Source organism: Sabethes cyaneus, chromosome 1 (genome assembly GCF_943734655.1).
Source record: "Sabethes cyaneus chromosome 1, idSabCyanKW18_F2, whole genome shotgun sequence".
NCBI lineage: Eukaryota > Metazoa > Arthropoda > Insecta > Diptera > Culicidae > Sabethes > Sabethes cyaneus.
In genome coordinates, this window is record NC_071353.1 from 93,240,165 (window position 1) to 93,263,103 (window position 22,939).

At 40.0% G+C, this 22,939-nt stretch overlaps 1 protein-coding gene across 1 annotated transcript in view; it reads right to left on the reverse strand.

The window, feature by feature from the left end:
* LOC128733207 (peptidyl-prolyl cis-trans isomerase-like) overlaps positions 1-1,966 on the reverse strand; it is a 37,923-nt gene extending 35,957 nt beyond the window's left edge. Inside the window, exon 1 of the mRNA XM_053826903.1 lies at positions 1,736-1,966. Coding sequence (XP_053682878.1) covers positions 1,736-1,960 — 225 coding nt within the window. The 5' untranslated portion in view covers positions 1,961-1,966. The remainder of the gene's footprint in view (positions 1-1,735) is intronic.
* Between the last annotated feature and the right edge of the window lie 20,973 nt (positions 1,967-22,939).

Consider the following 22,939-nt stretch of genomic DNA (forward strand, 5'->3'; position numbering starts at 1 on the left):
GTTGTAGGAAGCGTAAAAAGATGTTAGCCGTATTTTTACCCTTCAGTTTCATACGCCTGGTTTTTAATCACATTCATCAATTGGAAAACAAAATATAGAGATTAAATAAGCTAGAGAACCTTAGAGTCGCCATCTGAAACAAATAATCTAGCAACAATGCAGCTGCGTATGTCAGTGTTGCCGCACGCACAGATTATTCTGTGATCAACAGACATTTGGAATAAATAACAATCTGGATATGTAATTCCTTTTCATGATAATTTTACCACAGATAATGGTCGTACCGTAAATAGCAGGCGTATGAAACTGAAGGGTAAAGATGCGGCTAACATCTTTTTACGCTTCCTACACGTTCGACACAAAAACAAAAAAGGAAAAAAGTAACTTTGTTCGAGCGCTTACCAAAACACATTCTTCCGAGGCTGAAGTTAGAGCGGGCTACTCACAAATACATTTGGTTCGAGGTAAAGTTTGTTATGGGCTAGATGAGATGTTGGCTACACGAAAAATGTATGGGAGTGATATTTGTGACAGTGGGGTGGTAAATAGTTATGCTGCTGTTGTCTGTTATTGCCAATTCTTTGAAGAACCAGCGATTTAAATTAAAGATTTCGAGTTTCTCAAAGCTACATATAACATCCTCAAGGAACCTTCCTCTGAAGCTTTTATCTTTGATAATTCATAAAAAGCTGCTAAAAATTTAGAAAAATCTACTCAAAAAATGTTCTTGATTTGAGATGGCGTCTCTCTATCTTTAATAGGCTCTCTAGTCGTTACTCTTTTTAAGGCTCTCTGATCGGTGTTTTGACAAGTCTCCTGTTCGATTGGACTTACTTTTGACAACTGATTCTGTTCGATTGGAATTTTCGGTTTAAGATGGCGACTCTCTAAAATAAGCATAATGATATTAAAAATGCTATCGGTTAGGTTAGGCATATTAAATTATATACCTATTGCCCGTTTCTTTGGTAACAAAACGCGCTGATCACTTTTTTGATAGCTTCAAATCGTCGCAGAAAGAATTTGCTTGGCTGTATGTAAGTTATAAGTATATATTATGCTTGTCTAGCACGCAAGCTATTGATTTACTTGACAAAATAAAAGTTATTTGCCCCTGCGACCATTCTGGCGACGGTTATAATTCATCGCGTACGAAAGGGTGGGAAATTCATAATACCTAGATTTATAGAAGAACCCAACAAGCTGAAGTGTGTACCAGAGCTGCCACAAATACAGATATTTGTGCATGCATAAATTTGAGACCCATCAATTATTTCAGCTGCTGTGATTTCTGGCTCTACTAAGGTCCCTGAATTTTAAAGTACTCCATAAACTGTTTGTTATTTAAAAGATTAGATCAAGAAAATAAAATACTCCGGAGAAAACGGTAGGGTCCCAAATTTATGCATGCACAAATATCTGTATTTATGGCAGCTCTGGTGTGTACTATTGATAGCTATACCCTATATATCGACGATCGGAAAAGAAATACGAACATTTTTGAAAAGCGAGAAAAACTAACCTCAAAATTATTTATCTAATGTGAACACTATCGATTTTTAGTCATATTTGCAACTACGTTTTTAGATCACGGCACACTTATGCAATAAATCAACAGTAAACTACACAAGTCCAAATACAATTTTAAAATATTTATGATATGGTAGCTTGATACCTCTGGATTGATTCGAAGTCGAAACCAGTTATTAAATGCGAAGACAAAAATTAGACTTACCTCAATTACGATCCTCCCCAGGGGAGAATTATCAGCAGTCATATCGAAAAAACAGCGCGGTAGACCCATGACTTTTTTAGCGTAGTGACACACTTGCTGCAACTCAAAAGAACCAGAAAACAGCGTTTTACGTGAAAACTTTGCAAGCACTTGACCACCGCAGAATCTCCTGGTAACGATGGCAAATACGGGTGGTGTCTGAGTAACGAACGCTGCTAGTATCATAGCGGAAGTTGGTTGCTGCAAAAATTGTGTATACAGTCAGGGTTGCCAATGGATCATTTAAGTCATCACATCGCAGTTAGTTTTGGAGTGACAACAGCTTGTTTCTGGCGCTAGTGTACATTGATTCGTCCTTATCCGCGCACAAAGACTTCATTCGACAAATAGCTGGCGCACTAGTCTAAAGCGGGGTACGCTGCTGAAAAGAAAACAGCTCAAGAAAAAATCTTGTTATTTACCGAAGAAATTTTGACAACTCCAATGCAAGCAACCATCTGTCATTTTTTCTTGTGGTAATAATTGCGCCGGATATTATTCCGTACGGAAAAGTGACGTTTTAATTCACCTGCATGTAAAACTGCGCCATCTGAACGTGAAATAATATTTCTTATGAAGTGCGTACTGCTTAAGAAATCGTAAACGAAATCGATTTCTTGAGCATTTCTTGTCCTATCTTTTTACCCATTACTTTTCAGCAGCGTACCCCGCTTTAAGAGCAAAAAAAAAAAACCAAGGGTTGTGTACAAGACACGACCGCATGTTCAACGTAGGACCACAGAGAACAGACATCCATTCAAGAACAAATTTTTTGGGAATTCTTGGATAAAATTTCAAATTAAAATCACCTAATATGCTAGCGTCACCACCACTATAGTTTCCCAACTAAATGATTCTTTTGATTTGCACATTGACAACCTTTGGCTCCTCTGGCGCTAGTATATATTGACTATATGCGTTATGCTAGCGCCAGAAGCTAGCTGTTGTGAGTTTAGTGTAGAATTTCATGCGCCTTTAGCGACACCATCACTATAGTTTCCCAACTAATTTGACATAAGTTTTATCCAAGTGGGGACCTTTCGCTTGGATGTCTATTCTCTGTGACTATGCGCTGAGTGTCCGACCACTTGTGCAATTCACAAAATGATTGCTGGCACCTATATGGAACTCGACTTTAAATGTAACATTTTATTGAATTACCAACAGTGGGAATGATGAAAATGGATAATAAAGGTAAGAAAAAGCATTACCTTTCATTTGATACATATTGTTTCTGATTAGGGAGATTATTAGAGCCACAGAGAACAGACATCCATTCAGGAACAAATTTTTCGGTAATTCTTGGATAAAATTTCAAATTAAAATCACCTAATATGCTAGCGTCACCACCACTATAGTTTCCCAACTAAATGATTCTTTTGATTTGCACACTGACAACCTTTGGCTCCTCTGGCGCTACTATATATGGACAATAAGCGTTATGCTAGCGCCAGAAGCTAGCTGTTGTGAGTTTAGTGTAGAATTTTCTGCGCCTTCAGCGACATCATCACTATAGTTTCCCAACTAATTTGACATAAGTTTTATCCAAGTGGGGACCTTTCGCTTGGATGTCTGTTCTCTGTGTTAGAGCTTCGCAAGTGTATTTATGTTTACGAACTGATAAGTTATATCACAGAGAACAGACATCCAAGCGAAAGGTCCTCACTTGGATAAAAATTATGTCAAATTAGTTGGGAAACTATAGTGATGGTGTCGCTAAAGGCGCATAAAATTCTACACTAAACTCACAACAGCTAGCTTCTGGCGCTAGCATAACGCGTATAGTCCATATATACTAGCGCCAGAAGAGCCAAAGGTTGTCAGTGTGCAAATCAAAAAAATCATTTAGTTGGGAAACTATAGTGGTGGTGTCGCTAGCATATTAGGTGATTTTAATTTGAAATTTTATCCAAGAATTCGCGAAAAATTTGTTCCTTAATGGATGTCTGTTCTCTGTGGTTATATGTTTGGTTCTTGGCGCAGGTGATGCTAATCACGAAAATAAATCCGTTAGCATTTGAAAACACATTGCAATGCACTGAAGATTGAAAATAATTGGTGATTCTCTATCCAGGATATGTAAACTTTACAGTTGACTCTATGTACTTTTGTTTCATGCGGTACAAAATCAAACATTAACATTTTTCTGCCATTAAGTTAATTAATTCGCATATTTTCACTTACTTTAATCACAGAGAACAGACATCCATTCAAGAACAATTTTTTTGGGAATTCTTGGATAAAATTTCAAATTAAAATCACCTAATATGCTAGCGTCACCACCACTATAGTTTCCCAACTAAATGATTCTTTTGATTTGCACACTGACAACCTTTGGCTCCTCTGGCGCTAGTATATATGGACTATATGCGTTATGCTAGCGCCAGAAGCTAGCTGTTGTGAGTTTAGTGTAGAATTTCATGCGCCTTTAGCGACACCATCACTATAGTTTCCCAACTAATTTGACATAAGTTTTATCCAAGTGGGGACCTTTCGCTTGGATGTCTGTTCTCTGTGCTTTAATGTAGATAAACAAATTTCTACCAATATTTCGCTATCTAAAATCCTGACAATTGAAAGGGTTAATCAAAAACTGCATTTTATTTCAGCTTTTTTCAAAAATGTATGGAGTTTGACAGCGATTTTACTTTCATCACTTTTTTTATGCAGCGCCTCCAAGCGGGTGATAGCTTGTCAAAAACGCCTATAGTGGTGGTGTCACTAGCATATTAGGTGATTTTAATTTGAAATTTTATCCAAGAATTCCCGAAGATTTGTTCCTGAATGGATATCTGTTCTCTGTGATAAAACCACAGAGAACAGATATCCATTCAAGAACAAATTTTTTGGGAATGGATCATTGTAGGTAGCTTTTGCTCATGCTTACCGATAGATGGACACTAAAGCCCCACGTGGCATATTTGGAGTAAACTTTAAGGCTGATACAGATTACACGTCATAATTTCTTGCCGTTCCGTTGTTGTTGACGGTTGATAACGGTTAATCTGAACCGGTCTTTTTAGGTGGACCAATCAGATTGCAAGGCAGTTTGACAGACGTTTGTCGAGTGTGTTTGACAGAACATGTCTATGCTGGAGCCATCTGTGAAATTTTTTAGCTTTTCCAATGATCCATTCTTGGATAAAATTTCAAATTAAAATCACCTAATATGCTAGCGTCACCACCACTATAGTTTCCCAACTAAATGATTCTTTTGATTTGCACACTGACAACCTTTGGCTCCTCTGGCGCTAGTATATATGGACTGTAACCGTTATGCTAGCGCCAGAAGCTAGCTGTTGTGAGTTTAGTGTAGAATTTTATGCGCCTTTAGCGACATCATCGCTATAGTTTCCCAACTAATTTGATATAAGTTTTATCCAAGTGGAGACCTTTCGCTTGGATGTCTGTTCTCTGTGACTATAGTGTTGGGACGTTTTCGGACCTCTTTCCAGCACGCGAATTTATATGTATAACGCGAGCTCAAAGCTAGTTTTATTAAAGGAGAAATTGTACTGTTAGAAGTGTTTTACAATATTTGGGTGTTTCAGGAATAATCAAAGTATGTAAAGTAAAGTATAAACTTACATTTAGTCTTCTACGGATGTTGTTTGATACAGGAACGCCTTTTATAGAGGAATTTTAATTACAGTATTAGCGACAACACGTCTGTATGAGGCAAAGGTTGTACAGAAAAAGAGAACGATATTCCTTGTGCGGAAGCTAGCTTGATAGACAGCTGTCAACTGTAGGCATTCGGCCTGTCGAAGAGTGTGACTTAACGAAGACGTCAGTTGCGTACGATCGCTTAGCAGTGGTGCCGTTCGGCCCCAACATCCCCCGACCCGTAATGCAAGTTAAGCTCATCCAGCGGTACTGCATTACCCTCTTCTTGCTCTTCGTTAGACGTCCTGATATCCAGAATCTCGTTATCAGTCTCCAGTTGTTCCTTAAGGATACGGGATGCTCAGTAATCGACCGAGGTTTGTCCACTATCGGTCCGAAATAATCCGAGCCAATGAAATTGAATGGACGAAGGAAAGACCTAAGTCGTACTTCTGGAAGCGGCGCCTTTCGTGGGTATTTTAGTCTGGCTTTCAACACCTTACAGTGCACATAGACTCGTGACGAATTCCGCACAGACGTTTTGAGACAAGGAACGTAAAACCGTTGACGAACCTCCTTCGCCTCAGTTTCATTATTTAAATGCTGATAACGCCGATGGTACCAATCGACAACTGGCTCGGTCACACGGTGTCTTCTTGGGAGTATAATAGGAAATTTAACTTCACATGGGATGAATATTGCCTCAGCAATTCGTGTTTCTATTCGCATTATTTCATACTCGTTCATAAACGGAGGCACTTTGTAGAGTCCACTCGGCCGATTTAGTCGCGATTTGTGTCCCTTCTGTGCCTTCCGTGGCAGGACTACTTCCGAGGAGTATTGGGATTGCTTTACTAGGCGACAAGCTGCATCTTCAGCCTTAATGACCATATGCAGATTACAGCTGTAGAAGCTTGAGCCATTTGGAACGGGCCCGTAAATCGCCCATCCCAGGCGAGTTTTCGCTGCTACTGGTTCTCCCACACGACCCTCCCTTGTACGTAGGGTAGTGGTGAGATTGGCGTTCTTGACACCGATAAGAATTTTAGGAGTTTTGTATTCGAAATCACGCACCGGCAGCTTTCTTAAGTGGCTATAGCGAAGGGCAAACTCTTCGTAGTGCATCGATTGGGCTGGCAGCGCCAGCGAATCAATCGTCCGGACATCTTCCAACGTATATCGTTCACCTCCATCGATACTCGAAACCTGCACTTTCACTAGGCGGGAATTGTTTTCTTCTCTGGCGATGTTGCCTGTCCATCCCAGGCAGAGGCGCTTTCTAATTCCTTGCAGCTGCAGTGCATTTGCAATATCTTTTTCCAAAAGCGTAACGGATGAAGCTTCATCTAAGAGAGCGAGCGTGTCGATGCTTCGCTCCCCGTTATAGAGTTTCACCGGTACCATACGAAGCAAAGTAGAACACGGAGTGTGCTGGGCATTCACACCTTCCGATTGTATTGTTGGATGTCGATTTTGTCCATCCCGGGGCAGGCATTTGGTTATGGTTGATTGGTTTGTCGAAACTCTATGTAGAAGTGGATGATGGCGCAATTCACATCCATTCTCCCCACAGCGTGCCGTTGACCAACATGGCTTCCTACCATGCTTACCGAGGCAAATGCGACACAAGTGAAATCTATGAACTGCTTTCCAACGATCATCACGATGCATATTTTTGAAAATATTACACTCCTTTACCCTATGTTCCGTTTCCCCGCAAACAAAGCATGCGACTGGAGAAACAGTTCTAACGGGCTCAGCACGCGACGTCTCTACAACTGATTTATTGGCCACTGCAATGTGGGCGTTAACAAATCTCTTATGGTTTTCCTCCAATTTCGATTTCACTGGTTTTGGATCGAGTGTTAACGTTACTTTTGCCGCTGCCGACACTAAATTTGACATAAATTTCCCGAATACGCGCAGATCAGCTACCATAAACTGTCGCTTAAACACCACCCAATCCAACTTTAAGTTGACAGGCAATTTATCTACTAATTCCTGCAATAACACTGGGTTGGACAGGTGTGCAAGCTGTCCTGCTGCTTCTAGGTGGTCGCAGAAATTCTGCACTGCCATCCCGAAGGTCACGATCGTACACAAGTTTTCTGCCTTGGGCGGCGCTACATCTCTCACCTTCTGGAGAAGAGCATATATAATTTGCTCCGGACGACCATACAACAACTGCAGCGTTTGCATCACGTTCGGCACTGAAGCGGGTAGCAAGAGCCGGCTACGCACTGCTTCCAGCGCCGTACCTCTCAGGCACCGCTGGAGACGACCGAGATTCTCTACGAGACTGTAACCGCATGCTTCAGTGGATGTATTAAATGCACTAAAAAACATTGGCCATTCCTCCGGATGACCGCTAAACGATGGAAGCTCTTTAGGCATAACCTGCCTTGCTGCTAACTGGCGTGGGGTAGGCGAAATATTGTCACTGCTAACGACAGGCATGGTGTGAATGTCAAGAGGCACTTGAGGACTTTGATAGTAATTGGTAGGAAGGAAAGAGTGTGCATGTGTAGTGTGTGTATTAACATTTACTTGTGGTCTAAACCCTACACTGTTACTTGCATATGATGTACAAGTGACCTGTGCTGTTGGTGTGAAGTTCCCTACGCTATTGGTTACCTGGTATTGCTGGTAATGATTCAAATTTTGTAATTGATTACTACCAAGTTGACCCACCGAACTGATAGAAGGTGGTAGGCACTGCGTGGAACTGGTATGATACGCTGGCGCAACCTGGGTCGCAGTAGTCGGTGTTGACGAACCCAGGCGGTATGCCTCTCCTCCAGGAAGAAACTCGTGCATGAAACTCGAACCGTAACCAATTGCGTAGGCGCTTGACGATGGTTGCTCCAATCGATGATTGGGAAAACGTGCGTTATCAATTGGTTGCAATGTAGGCGCACTTGCCCCCACTGTTGGCAGCGTAGCTGCCCAGGTAACCAATAAGCATTTCCAATGCAATTTAAAAGCAAGCCGATAAGCATTTAAGTTGCCTTAAATGCTACTTAAATGCTATTTTGGCAAAATATGCGGCTACTTTACTGCTAGCCCTCTTATAGTGCTGACAATGCTTATTTGCAGCTAGTTACCAACAAGAAGAATTTAAATAGAATTGTGGATGCCAATTTACAACAGTTATGCAGTCAAAAAGCTGATAAACAACAACCTGCAGTATAAAACGCCAGAGATGCTAATAAACGACTGATTTACTGCTTATTTTAATGCTTATTGGTTACCTGGGTGTTGAAGCCGGCAAGGTATGCCCCATCGGAGCGAGCTGTGCTTGTCTCGCGACGGGAATGACCTGTCTCATTTCAGAACTGGTAGATGGGGCCGCTACTGCACCGGTCGAAGCAGAAGATTGCTGAATCGGGCTGGCCACAACCTGGTTCAACCGCTTAGACCAGTCGTTGAGACACCCGGCACTTTCTATTTCTCCACCGGTGGCGTTCAGGATATCGAAACGCGCCTTCCATGCTTCCTTTTCCAACAGCAGCATTTTTCGTTGAAGCTGGTTTGTATGCTCCAGCTCGATTTCCTTCATCAAGTGCGTCTTTTGTTCCTCAAGCAGTTTGAGGTTAAGTTGAGCACGCGGTGTGATTGGGTCGTTACCACTCGCTGCTACACCCGGTGATTCCGTAGCTCGGGGATTGGATTGATTCGTGCCGTCTTTCTCAGCAGTGGATCGTGAGACACACGTAGGGCACTTCCAATCTTTATCCACTTTCCCGTCGTCGAATCCAGCGCAGCCGTAGTGGTACCACTTGTGACATTCGTCACATTGCACCATATCGTCGATGCTGTTGGCCAAATCACACAGCTGACAGTCAAATCGGCTAGTTTCCGGCATCCTGTATCGATTCCGATCAGCGTGTCCTCCAGATAAATCTTTGAGATTTATGTTGGGACGTTTTCGGACCTCTTTCCAGCACGCGAATTTATATGTATAACGTGAGCTCAAAGCTAGATTTATTAAAGGAGAAATTGAACTGTTAGAAGTGTTTTACAATATTTGGGTGTTTCAGGAATAATCAAAGTATGTAAAGTAAAGTATAAACTTACATTTAGTCTTCTACGGATGTTGTTTGATACAGGAACGCCTTTTATAGAGGAATTTTAATTACAGTATTAGCGACAACACGTCTGTATGAGGCAAAGGTTGTACAGAAAAAGAGAACGATATTCCTTGTGCGGAAGCTAGCTTGATAGACAGCTGTCAACTGTAGGCATTCGGCCTGTCGAAGAGTGTGACTTAACGAAGACGTCAGTTGCGTACGATCGCTTAGCAGTGGTGCCGTTCGGCCCCAACATATAGTTTCCTAACTAAATGATTCTTTTGATTTGCACACTGACGACCCTTTGCTCCTCTGGCGCTAGTATATATGGACCATATGCGTTATGCTAGCGCCAGAAGCTAGCTGTTGTGAGTTTAGTGTAGAATTTCGTGCGCCTTTAGCGACACCATCACTATAGTTTCCCAACTAATTTGACATAAGTTTTATCCAAGTGGGGACCTTTCGCTTGGATGTCTGTTCTCTGTGATTAAACCGTCTTAATATACTAGCGCCAAAAGAAAGTCGTTGTCACTTCAAAACCAACAATCTTCAATGATCCATTGAAACTGAAGAAAAATAAAATTTTTATTCCACTTTTAGGGGGATTAATCAATAATTGGACAAAAATTGGTGCAACAAACGATAGAGCTTTTAATTTCAAGAAACTCTTCCAAAGGTTCCATAAACCTAAAACCACAGAGAACAGACATCCATTCAGGAACAAATTTTTCGCGAATTCTTGGATAAAATTTCAAATTAAAATCACCTAATATGCTAGCGACACCACCACTATAGTTTCCCAACTAAATGATTCTTTTGATTTGCACACTGACAACCTTTGGCTCTTCTGGCGCTAGTATATATGGACTATAGCGTTATGCTAGCGCCAGAAGCTAGCTGTTGTGAGTTTAGTGTAGAATTTTATGCGCCTTTAGCGACACCATCACTATAGTTTCCCAACTAATTTGACATAAGTTTTATCCAAGTGGGGACCTTTCGCTTGGATGTCTGTTCTCTGTGCTAAAACCATAGATTATGAAAGGAAGTAGATACGCCAGTCTTTGATTTCCTCATACACGTGTATTGCCGGATTTGCCCGGACTACTTTTTCTTTCCCGTTTAGATAAACACCGTTCTTTAATCGCACTACCGACCAGACGGGTCGGCGTGTCAAATCCGAATCGCTTTATTTAAAAAAACACAAAGTTAATTCTTACTTGCTAAAAACTATTTACCCTAAGGAAACTCCTCCTCCTCGAGGTAGTTCCGTCCTATTCTGCCTAGCGGCAGACCTCACGCTGTCCGTTGAGCTTCCCTCTCGCGCATACATTTTAGCCCCTCGCGCGGGAACTTTGTTTTTTTGTCAATTCGAACAGTTCCGCGCTTCGTTGTTTACCTTAGTCGGCAAAACTGCAATACTTCGCGCAACACCGCATTTGTTTTGGGAACTGTTCGTTGCGGCAGGTTAAGAAACTTGCGCGTTCATTAACCTAGAATGGTGCAAAACGCGTTGTTTTTCATCGAAGTATTTTGCCCTACCGGCGCCGTCGCTCGATCGAGTCACTGACCGGCGCGGGTAATCGGATAAAATGCGGAATTTATGTTCTTAGCCGACCGGGGTTGATTCATCCGGGTTCGGCCAGATGAAAATGCGTAAATGTAGTGTTACAGCGGGAAATGAGGATCGCTTCACACGAGTAAAAAGTATGCCGTCAGCACTATCTACTGTAGGGTGAACTCGACTAACATAGTCTTGACACAGAGAACAGACATCCAAGCGAAAGGTCCCCACTTGGATAAAACTTATGTCAAATTAGTTGGGAAACTATAGTGATGGTGTCGCTAAAGGCGCATAAAATTCTACACTAAACTCACAACAGCTAGCTTCTGGCGCTAGCATAACGCATATAGTCCATATATACTAGCGCCAGAAGAGCCAAAGGTTGTCAGTGTGCAAATCAAAAGAATCATTTAGTTGGGAAACTATAGTGCTGATGTCGCTAGCATATTAGGTGATTTTAATTTGAAATTTTATCCAAGAATTCGCGAAAAAATTGTTCCTGAATGGATGTCTGTTCTCTGTGGTCTTGGTATTGGCCAACAAAAGCTTCATTCGACAAGTAGTTGGCGCCGCGGTAAAAATGATATTTTTATATCAAGTTGGCAAAACACTGAAGAAAACTAAAATGCGCGAATTCTAAAGGTTCGGTTTGTATAATACGAAATCGGCTCGGCAGTTTCGACTAAAATGGTCTATTTTGAGTGCTGGAGAGAGATAAGGTGCATATGAGCTATATTGCCAAAGCTCCTGAGCAAGAGGAAACGCATTAAGATTTTTTGCTTTTTTTTAATTTACCGGTCCACTTTAACGTCAATTGTGTTTGACGCTTGATTGGGTTGTCAGAGTGCAAATCAAAAGAATCATTTAGTTGGGAAACTATAGTGGTGGTGACGCTAGCATATTAGGTGATTTTAATTTAAAATTTTATCCAAGAATTTCCAAAAAATTTGTTCTTGAATGGATGTCTGTTCTCTGTGGTTTAATCACAGAGAACAGACATCCATTCAGGTACAAATGGTCCGGGAATTCTTGGATAAAATTTCAAATTAAAATCACCTAATATGCTAGCGTCCCCACCACTATAGCACAGACAAACAGACTTAACTCTCGGAAGAAAAATCAACAAAAATTATCGTAGCTCACATTTAGCCTGAACACTAGCACCATCTATGATCGACATTCCCAAATATCAAATAGCAATATGGGTGTCCCTCGAAGTAGCAAGTATTTTTTATGGGGAATTCCCCTTCTTTCGTCAAAAAGCGCCACTTTGACCAAAACGGAGACATTCCCAACTAAGCCCAAATTTGAAATGACGGTTTTATCGGTACGATGAATGGAAAACGAGTGTTTTGTCTGTTTGTCTGTGACTATAGTTTCCCAACTAAATGATTCTTTTGATTTGTACACTGACAGCCTTTGGCTCCTCTGGCGCTAGTATATATGGACTGTGAGCGTTATGCTAGCGCCAGAAGCTAGCTGTTGTGAGTTTAGTGTAGAGTTTTATGCGCCTTTAGCGACATCATCTCTATAGTTTCCCAACTAATTTGACATAAGTTTTATCCAAGTGGGGACCTTTCGCTTGGATGTCTGTTCTCTGTGGTTTAATGTACACTAGCGCCAGAAACAAGTACCCAGGTAACCAATAAACATTAGTATAAGCAGTAAATCAATCGTTTATTTGCATCCCTGGCGTTTTATACTGCAGGTTGCTGTTTCTCAGCCTTTTGATTGCATAACTTTTGTAAATTGGCATCCACAATTCTATTTAAATTCTTCTTGTCGGTAATTAGCTACAAATAAGCATTGTCAGCACTATAAGAGGGCTAGCAGTAAAGTAGCCGCATATTTTGCCAAAATAGCATTTAAGGCAACTTAAATGCTTATTGGCTTGCATTTAAATTGCATTGGAAATGCTTATTGGTTACCGGGGTGGTTCTCAAGCAGCACCATTTGTTGCATGAAGGCTTACGCAACTATAATTGAAATATTCAAGTATGGTAAAAGTTCGCATCAGTTACCTTTATCGAACTGTTATGTGATTGAAAAAGCGCAAGAGGTGGAGCCTATATGCAATCAATTGGGTCCTAAAGCCCTATGTCGGTTTTAGCTTGAAACGATAAGATTAGGGTTAGGAACACATATTTTAAAATTTAATTTTATATTTTTAGGCTATTGCCGTTAAAAACCTTTTTTTTTTAATTTTGTGAAATTTTTAACAAAAAATAAACATTTGGGCAACCTTATATAGACAAACTATAGTTGTGCATGGTTGTGTCAAGCGGTGTCTAGACAACACGAATTATAAAAAGAAACCATAGTATGTCTTGAAATGTCACGGAAAACTTTTTGTTTACCTTCACGCTCATGTGATAGTGTGTCAAAAAGTCAAAAGTTGCAAAGTCAGGAAATGGCTTGGCAATCGCGACCTAAAACATTTTCTGAGTTTACAGCTCATTTTCCGGTTCCGGTCATCTCAGTTTAATTAAGGCCTTTGTCAAAATCAGCAATAAGCGTAGTGACTGCACTTGGTCACAGCGTGGATGACTTCAGTTGTCGGATGCAACACCCGCCATCGAGATGCGACCGTGTTTGGTTAGAAACGCACAGAAATTTTTGGTCTGCCGTTCGCCCTACTGCTGATTCATATCGGAGTAGCAGAACATACCAATCTGATTGATAATACGGTGCCAGTTTCGGTTGGCGTTTTTTTTTCATACTGTTCTGCGGGGTCGATTGTACCGAGATTATACTGTTGGCCATCAGTTTGACATCGTTTAGTCATTCTTAGCGCAAACTAGATTTGGACAAAGTCTAGCACCGTGAATCGATGGATTGGAATACATTACCCGAATCAAAACTTTTATCCGATAACTAGTACAAATTTGATGTTCCACTTCCTCACGACCAGCAAAACGCAGACAAGCACAAGAGACAACTGCGAAGCTGTAACTGTCAAAACGATCAGCTGCTCTAATGTCAAACCAGAGTTGCCAGTGAGAAAAAGTTATCATTGTTGCCAGAAACGTGTTATTTTCGTTATGTCAAGGAAGATCTCTAATGTCAAGGGAGAATAAATTACAATATTTTTGTTTTTTAATTTTTTAGTGCTCTGCATCTTTTTAAAAAAGAAAAAACTATACTCTGGTAGTCATAATGGGAAGCTTTATCGTTCCTTCTAAAAAAATCATCTTTTTATCACAAATTTTGGGACCCAATTGTTACACAGATGTTTTATGAAACATCAATGCGCGTTATCTATCCATTCGCGACTACGATACTAAAGAGATTTTAAGCCTGTTCGCACCCCCACGAAATCCTATACCACAGAGAACAGACATCCAAGCGAAAGGTTCCCACTTGGATAAAACTTATGTCAAATTAGTTGGGAAATTATAGTGATGGTGTCGCTAAAGGCGCATGTAATTCTACACTAAACTCACAACAGCTAGCTTCTGGCGCTAGCATAACGCATATAGTCCATATATACTAGCGCCAGAGGAGCCAAAGGTTGTCAGTGTGCAAATCAAAAGAATCATTTAATTGGGAAACTATAGTGGTGGTGTCGCTAGCATATTAGGTGATTTTAATTAGAAATTTTATCCAAGAATTCCCGAAAAATTAGTTCCTGAATGGATGTCTGTTCTCTGTGCCAATGCCGCGTTGTCAAAACGTGAGTGAAAACAAAAACAAAGATACTTCCTTCTCTTTTTTTCTCGCACAAAACCAATGCGCGTTATCTAAATACAAGCAAGTATTCGCGACTACGATACTAAAGGGATTTTAGGCCTGTTCGCACTCACACGAAATCCTATGTCGCGTTGTCAAAACTTGCGACTACGATACTAAAAGAGATTTCAAGTCTGTTCACACTCACACGAAATCCTATACACTCAACCCCCGCTAATATGAAAAACAGCTCGTTCAGATTGGGCGAGTTCATTTTTAATCTGAATATTTGGTAACTCTATTCATTTTCACACACGCGTAAGACGAGCACCCTATGAACTTATTGTTTTGATTTGACGAAAACAAACGTTTTGAGAACATCTCAAACATGCGCGAATTCTAAAGGTTCGGTTTGTATAATACGAAATCGGCTCGGCAGTTTCGACTAAAATGGTCTATTTTGAGTGCTGGAGAGAGATAAGGTGCATATGAGCTATAGGCGTTTTTGACAAGCTATCGCCCGCTTAGAGGCGCTGCATAAAAAAAGTGATAAAAAGTAAAATCGCTGTCAAACTCCATACATTTTTGAAAAAAGCTGAAATAATATGCAGTTTTCGATTAACCCTTTCAACTGTCAGGATTTTAGATAGCGAAATATTGGAAGAAATTTGTTTATCTACGTTAAGGTAAGTAAAAATATTCGAATTAATTAACTTTATGGCAGAAAAATGTTAATGTTTGATTTTGTACCGCATGAAACAAAAGTACATAGAGTCAGCTGTAAAGTTTACATATCCTGGATAGAGAATCACCAATTATTTTCAGTCTTCAGTGTTTTCCAATGTGTTTTCAAATGCTAACGGATTTATTTTCGTGATAAGGATCATCTGCGCAAAGAACCAAACATATAACCTATCAGTTCGTAAACATAAATACACTTGCGAAGCTCGAATATTCTCCCGAAACAGAAACATTATATATCAAATGAAAGGTAATGCTTTTTCTTACCTTTATTAACCATTTTCATTATTCCCACTGTTGGTAATTCAATGAAATATTACATTTAAAGTCGAGTTCCATATAGGTGCCAGCAAGCATTTTGGGAATTGCACTTTTTTTGTAGTTCCAATAATGACAACCAGGTAGCGAACGGTTGCTCTTAGTTTTGCTCGAATTCGCCTATATTGCCAAAGCTCCTGAGCAAGAGGAAACGCATTAAGATTTTTTGCTTTTTTTTAATTTACCGGTCCACTTTAACGTCAATTGTGTTTGACGCTTGATTGGGTTGTCAGAGTGCAAATTAAAAGAATCATTTAGTTGGGAAACTATAGTGGTGCTGACGCTAGCATATTAGGTGATTTTAATTTGAAATTTTATCCAAGAATTTCCAAAAAATTTGTTCTTGAATGGATGTCTGTTCTCTGTGGTTTAATCACAGAGAACAGACATCCATTCAGGAACAAATGGTCCGGGAATTCTTGGATAAAATTTCAAATTAAAATCACCTAATATGCTAGCGTCCCCACCACTATAGTTTCCCAACTAAATGATTCTTTTGATTTGTACACTGACAGCCTTTGGCTCCTCTGGCGCTAGTATATATGGACTGTGAGCGTTATGCTAGCGCCAGAAGCTAGCTGTTGTGAGTTTAGTGTAGAGTTTTATGCGCCTTTAGCGACATCATCTCTATAGTTTCCCAACTAATTTGACATAAGTTTTATCCAAGTGGGGACCTTTCGCTTGGATGTCTGTTCTCTGTGGTTTAATGTACACTAGCGCCAGAAACAAGTACCCAGGTAACCAATAAACATTAGTATAAGCAGTAAATCAATCGTTTATTTGCATCCCTGGCGTTTTATACTGCAGGTTGCTGTTTCTCAGCCTTTTGATTGCATAACTTTTGTAAATTGGCATCCACAATTCTATTTAAATTCTTCTTGTCGGTAATTAGCTACAAATAAGCATTGTCAGCACTATAAGAGGGCTAGCAGTAAAGTAGCCGCATATTTTGCCAAAATAGCATTTAAGGCAACTTAAATGCTTATTGGCTTGCATTTAAATTGCATTGGAAATGCTTATTGGTTACCGGGGTGGTTCTCAAGCAGCACCATTTGTTGCATGAAGGCTTACGCAACTATAATTGAAATATTCAAGTATGGTAAAAGTTCGCATCAGTTACCTTTATCGAACTGTTATGTGATTGAAAAAGCGCAAGAGGTGGAGCCTATATGCAACCAATTGTTACACAGATGTTTTATGAAACATCAATGCGCGTTATCTATCCATTCGCGACTACGATACTAAAGAGATTTTAAGCCTGTTCGCACCCCCACGAAATCCTATACCACAGAGAACAGACATCCAAGCGAAAGGTTCCCACTTGGATAAAACTTTATGTCAAATTAGTTGGGAAATTATAGTGATGGTGTCGTTAAAGGCGCATGTAATTCTACACTAAACTCACAACAGCTAGCTTCTGGCGCTAGCATAACGCATATAGTCCATATATACTAGCGCCAGAGGAGCCAAAGGTTGTCAGTGTGCAAATCAAAAGAATCATTTAATTGGGAAACTATAGTGGTGGTGTCGCTAGCATATTAGGTGATTTTAATTAGAAATTTTATCCAAGAATTCGCGAAAAATTAGTTCCTGAATGGATGTCTGTTCTCTGTGCCAATGCCGCGTTGTCAAAACGTGAGTGAAAACAAAAACAAAGATACTTCCTTCTCTTTTTTTCTCGCACAAAAACCAATGCGCGTTATCTAAATACAAGCAAGTATTCGCGACTACGATACTAAAAGGGATTTTAGGCCTGTTCGCACTCACACGAAATCCTATGTCGCGTTGTCAAAACTTGCGACTACGATACTAAAAGAGATTTCAAGTCTGTTCACACTCACACGAAATCCTATACACTCAACCCCCGCTAATATGAAAAACAGCTCGTTCAGATTGGGCGAGTTCATTTTTAATCTGAATATTTGGTAACTCTATTCATTTTCACACACGCGTAAGACGCGCACCCTATGAACTTATTGTTTTGATTTGACGAAAACAAACGTTTTGAGAACATCTCAAACATGCGCGAATTCTAAAGGTTCGGTTTGTATAATACGAAATCGGCTCGGCAGTTTCGACTAAAATGGTCTATTTTGAGTGCTGGAGAGAGATAAGGTGCATATGAGCTATATTGCCAAAGCTCCTGAGCAAGAGGAAACGCATTAAGATTTTTTGCTTTTTTTTAATTTACCGGTCCACTTTAACGTCAATTGTGTTTGACGCTTGATCGGTTTTTGATGTGAACGCATTCATACCACCGGGGTACAGATTAAAAATGTTCAGATTAAAGAAGGTCATACCAACGGGGGTACACCACAGAGAACAGACATCCATTCAGGAACAAATTTTTTGGGAATTCTTGGATAAAATTTCAAATTAAAATCACCTAGCATGCTAGCGTCACCACCACTATAGTTTCCCAACTAAATGATTCTTTTGATTTGCACACTGACAACCTTTGGCTCCTCTGGCGCTAGTATATATGGACTATATGCGTTATGCTAGCACCAGAAGCTAGCTGTTGTAATTTTAGTGTATAATTTCATGCGCCTTTAGCGACACCATCACTATAGTTTTTCAACTAATTTGACATAAGTTTTATCCAAGTGGGGACCTTTCGCTTGGATGTCTGTTCTCTGTGGGTACACGGTATGTCGCGTTGTCAAAACTTGCGTGAACACAAAAACAAAAATACTTTCTTCTCTTTTTTCCTCGGACGAAAACCAAACAATTATGAGCAACTTTGTAATCGCGAATTATGTTTAGCGGGAACCGGGAAACAAATTTCCTCTCTGGTCTCCAAGACGAAAATCAGACTTGTTATAAACACCGTCCAGTGCGACACGGTTGCCACCCGTCCACATACGCACGGCAATGGGTGCTTTCGATAATAGCACAGAGAACAGACATCCATTCAAGAACAAATTTTTTGGGAATTCTTGGATAAAATTTCAAATTAAAATCACCTAATATACTAGCGTCACCACCACTATAGTTTCCCAACTAAATGATTCTTTCGATTTGCACACTGACAACCTTTGGCTCCTCTGGCGCTAGTATATATAAACTATATGCGTTATGCTACTGTTTTACCTGACTCACTGCGAATATGCGTATTATTGAAATAAAACGTAACCATACGTTTTATTCGTTTATAACGCATGTGCAGTTAATATCGATAATAAACGATTTTTTATAAGTTGTGCTTTATAGCATTTAATTTGTAAAAAGTTGCATAAATAACAATTCAGTGTCACAATACAATTATTGCGTACTACTCGCACTTGAAATATAACGTTTAAGCACAGAGAACAGACATCCATTCAAGAACAATTTTTTTGGGAATTCTTGGATAAAATTTCAAATTAAAATCACCTAATATGCTAGCGTCACCACCACTATAGTTTCCCAACTAAATGATTCTTTTGATTTGCACACTGACTTATGTCAAATTAGTTGGGAAACTATAGTGATGGTGTCGCTAAAGGCGCATGAAATTCTACACTAAACTCACAACAGCTAGCTTCTGGCGCTAGCATAACGCATATAGTCCATATATACTAGCGCCAGAGGAGCCAAAGGTTGTCAGTGTGCAAATCAAAAGAATCATTTAGTTGGGAAACTATAGTGGTGGTGACGCTAGCATATTAGGTGATTTTAATTTGAAATTTTATCCAAGAATTCCCAAAAAAATTGTTCTTGAATGGATGTCTGTTCTCTGTGGTCAAACTCCATACATTTTTGAAAAAAGCTGAAATAAAATACAGTTTTTGATTAACCCTTTCAATTGTCAGGATTTCAGATAGCGAAATATTGGAAGAAATTTGTTTATCTACGTTAAGGTAAGTGAAAATATTCGAATTAATTAACTTTATGGCAGAAAAATGTTAATGTTTGATTTTGTACCGCATGAAACAAAAGTACATCGAGTCAGCTGTTAAGTTTACATATCCGGGATAGAGAATCACCAATTATTTTCAGTCTGCACTGTTTTCCAATGTGTTTTCAAATGCTAACGGATTTATTTTCGTGATTAGCATCATCTGTGCCAAGAACCAAACATATAACCTATCAGTTCGTAAACATAAATACACTTGCGAAGCTCGAATAATCTCCCGAAACAGAAACAATATATATCAAATGAAAGGTAATGCTTTTTCTTACCTTTATTATCCATTTTCATCATTCCCACTGTTGGTAACTCAATAAAATATTACATTCAAAGTCGAGTTCCATATAGGTGCCTGCAAGCATTTTGGGAATTGCACTTTTTTTGTAGTTCCAATAATCACAACGAGGTAGGGAACGGTTGCTCTTACCCGCTTAGGCGCGCCCGGCCGAAATCGAACAAAAATCTGGCAGCGAAAAACTTTTTCTGCCAGACATTCTGCCGGATTTCTGGCCGCCGTCACCCGTGAAAACTAGCAGAAATGCAACAACCGTTTCGGGCAGAAATTTCGCCTAACGGTTTTGTTTTGATTTTTCTGTCCGAGTTCTGTGTAGTAGATACGGCATGAACTGGTAAAAAGTCAGTATGATAAAATTAAAATATGATTGACCACAATTTAGAGTGTACAATTAGACTACTCGAAATTTTAGATTAGGTTGAGAGCGTTCGCGCAGTATCAGTGACCTAAGCTGAGTCAGACTGAGATAGCGCGACATCGAAAATTGTTGAGTAAGGGAGTAAGAGACATTCTATAAGGGAAACAAATACTCATTCTCAATTAGCGATTCAGTCTGTTGGATATATTCGCTATGTGCGCGAAACGGTGCTGCCACCTTCCCAAGTTTGTTCTATTTGTGAAGTCTGTGCACAGGTTTGTTAAAGAGTGAAAAAGATAGACAAAACTTTGCATCAAATCTTCACAAACTTTCCATATGGCAGTTCCATGAGAGTACAAGAGATCGATTTGTGCTTACATAGCGAATTAGCCGATATAGGTCGCGTGTGTGACTTGCTCCTGAAGTGGGAATGGAAGTCGCGACATTCTGTTCGATTTCTGTCAGTCATTTCGAACAGAACCGGTGCAGGAACCGGTTCGGCTGATTTTCCTTTTTTGTATTATTTTTCATTATTAAAGCGGGGTACGCTGCTGAAAAGAAAACAGCTCAAGAAAAAATCTTGTTATTTACCGAAGAAATTTTGAAAACTCCAATGCAAGCAACCACCTGTCATTTTTCTTGTGGTAATAATTGCGCCGGATATTATTCCGTACGGAAAAGTGACGTTTTAATTCACTTGCGTGTAAACCAACGTCATCTGGACGTGAAATAATATTTCTTATGAGGTGTGTACTGCTTAAGAAATCGTAAAAGAAATCGATTTCTTGAGCATTTCTTGTCCTATCTTTTTACCCATTACTTTTCAGCAGCGTACCCCGCTTAAAGATAGAATGTCATCATACAAATTACGTTAAACCAAATTTATATTTATTTTTCTAGCTTTTTATTTACATTATCATAAGCACACACACATAAAGCGCTTAAATAGCGCACAAAAGAACACCGGTACTGGAAACAATTTTCTGAAAAAAAGGTCTGGTTATTAATGTATCACACTAAACAAAACAAACATTTTTGTGATTAGTTATAGATGCAGATTGTTTGATTTGTTTAGTGTGGCTATACGACCAAAAACTGAAGTTTGCAGATATGAATTTCTAATTTCCTTACCTATAGAATCGGAAACTGCAACGAGCAGCGCGTGTCATCTCTTGTCACTTGTTCTGACATAAAGAGAGTAGAGCGAAAAACGAAGAAGATGAACCGGTTCTGAATGTCAAATTCAGCCGGCGCCATATTGGTTCTGTTCGATTTCTGCTAGGCATCCGACTTTTTCGTAAGCGGGTAGTTTTGCTCGAATTCGCCTATAGTGATGATGTCGCTAAAGGCGCATAAACTTCTACACTAAACTCACAACAGCTAGCTTCTGGCGCTAGCATAACGGTTACAGTCCATATATACTAGCGCCAGAGGAGCCAAAGGTTGTCAGTGTGCAAATCAAAAGAATCATTTAGTTGGGAAACTATAGTGGTGGTGACACTAGCATATTAGGTGATTTTAATTTGAAATTTTATCCAAGAATTCCCAAAAAATTTGTTCCTGAATGGATGTCTGCACAGAGAACAGACATCCAAGCGAAAGGTCCCCACTTGGATAAAACTTATGTCAAATTAGTTGGGAAACTATAGTGATGATGTCGCTGAAGGCGCAGAAAATTCTACACTAAACTCACAACAGCTAGCTTCTGGCGCTAGCATAACGCTTATTGTCTATATATAGTAGCGCCAGAGGAGCCAAAGGTTGTCAGTGTGCAAATCAAAAGAATCATTTAGTTGGGAAACTATAGTGGTGGTGACGCTATCATATTAGGTGATTTTAATTTGAAATTTTATCCAAGAATTACCGAAAAATTTGTTCCTGAATGGATGTCTGTTCTCTGTGATGTCTGTTCTCTGTGTTGTTACGTCTACGGACGCTTTTTTGTGTGCAAGTTGTTTAGCGAGAAGGTAAGAGTGAGAGTCGATTGTGTGTGTGACAAATTGCTGAAAATGCCATTCAGCTGGTAGATGGCTTCTCTTTTTGGCTTTGTTTTTGCCTCTTTCTCCGCCAGCCGTATACTAGCACAGCTTTACGTCCCGCACCCACGCTGCTGACCCACGACGGATACGAAGCTATCGACTGTTCCACCGAAAGTCGATAATTGCGGCAATTTACATTTTGACGCCGATCAGCGCAACGCCATTTTTGCGCGGCCGAGACCACCATTGTTCGTCAGCTTCCGGTGCCATTCTGTCGCCGCGAGCAACGCCATCGCTGACAATACTACTATTCAGTCATCGCGCATAATTGGCGCATCATCGCTATTCTCGACGACATCCACGATACCGGAGCTTTGCAGCAGATGGCATCTGTCGTTTCGGGACTTTATTCAAAACCTGCCCTGAGATCAGGTTTCAAGCTGGACAAATTCCATCTGACAAGTGGCCCTCATTAGAGGTGGCGCTAAAGTCACTCGTGACATTTAGAAGACGGAAACACTTAGCGGCCTTCCGGCCAGCTACAAATTGACGCCCAACGTTAAAAAAGGCTTAACACCTCCAAATTTTTTTTACTTGACGCATTAATTAGGTAAGAGCACTTTCGCTTCTTTAGCCCAAATTGTTATATTGGGACTATTTCAGATTTCTGAATTTA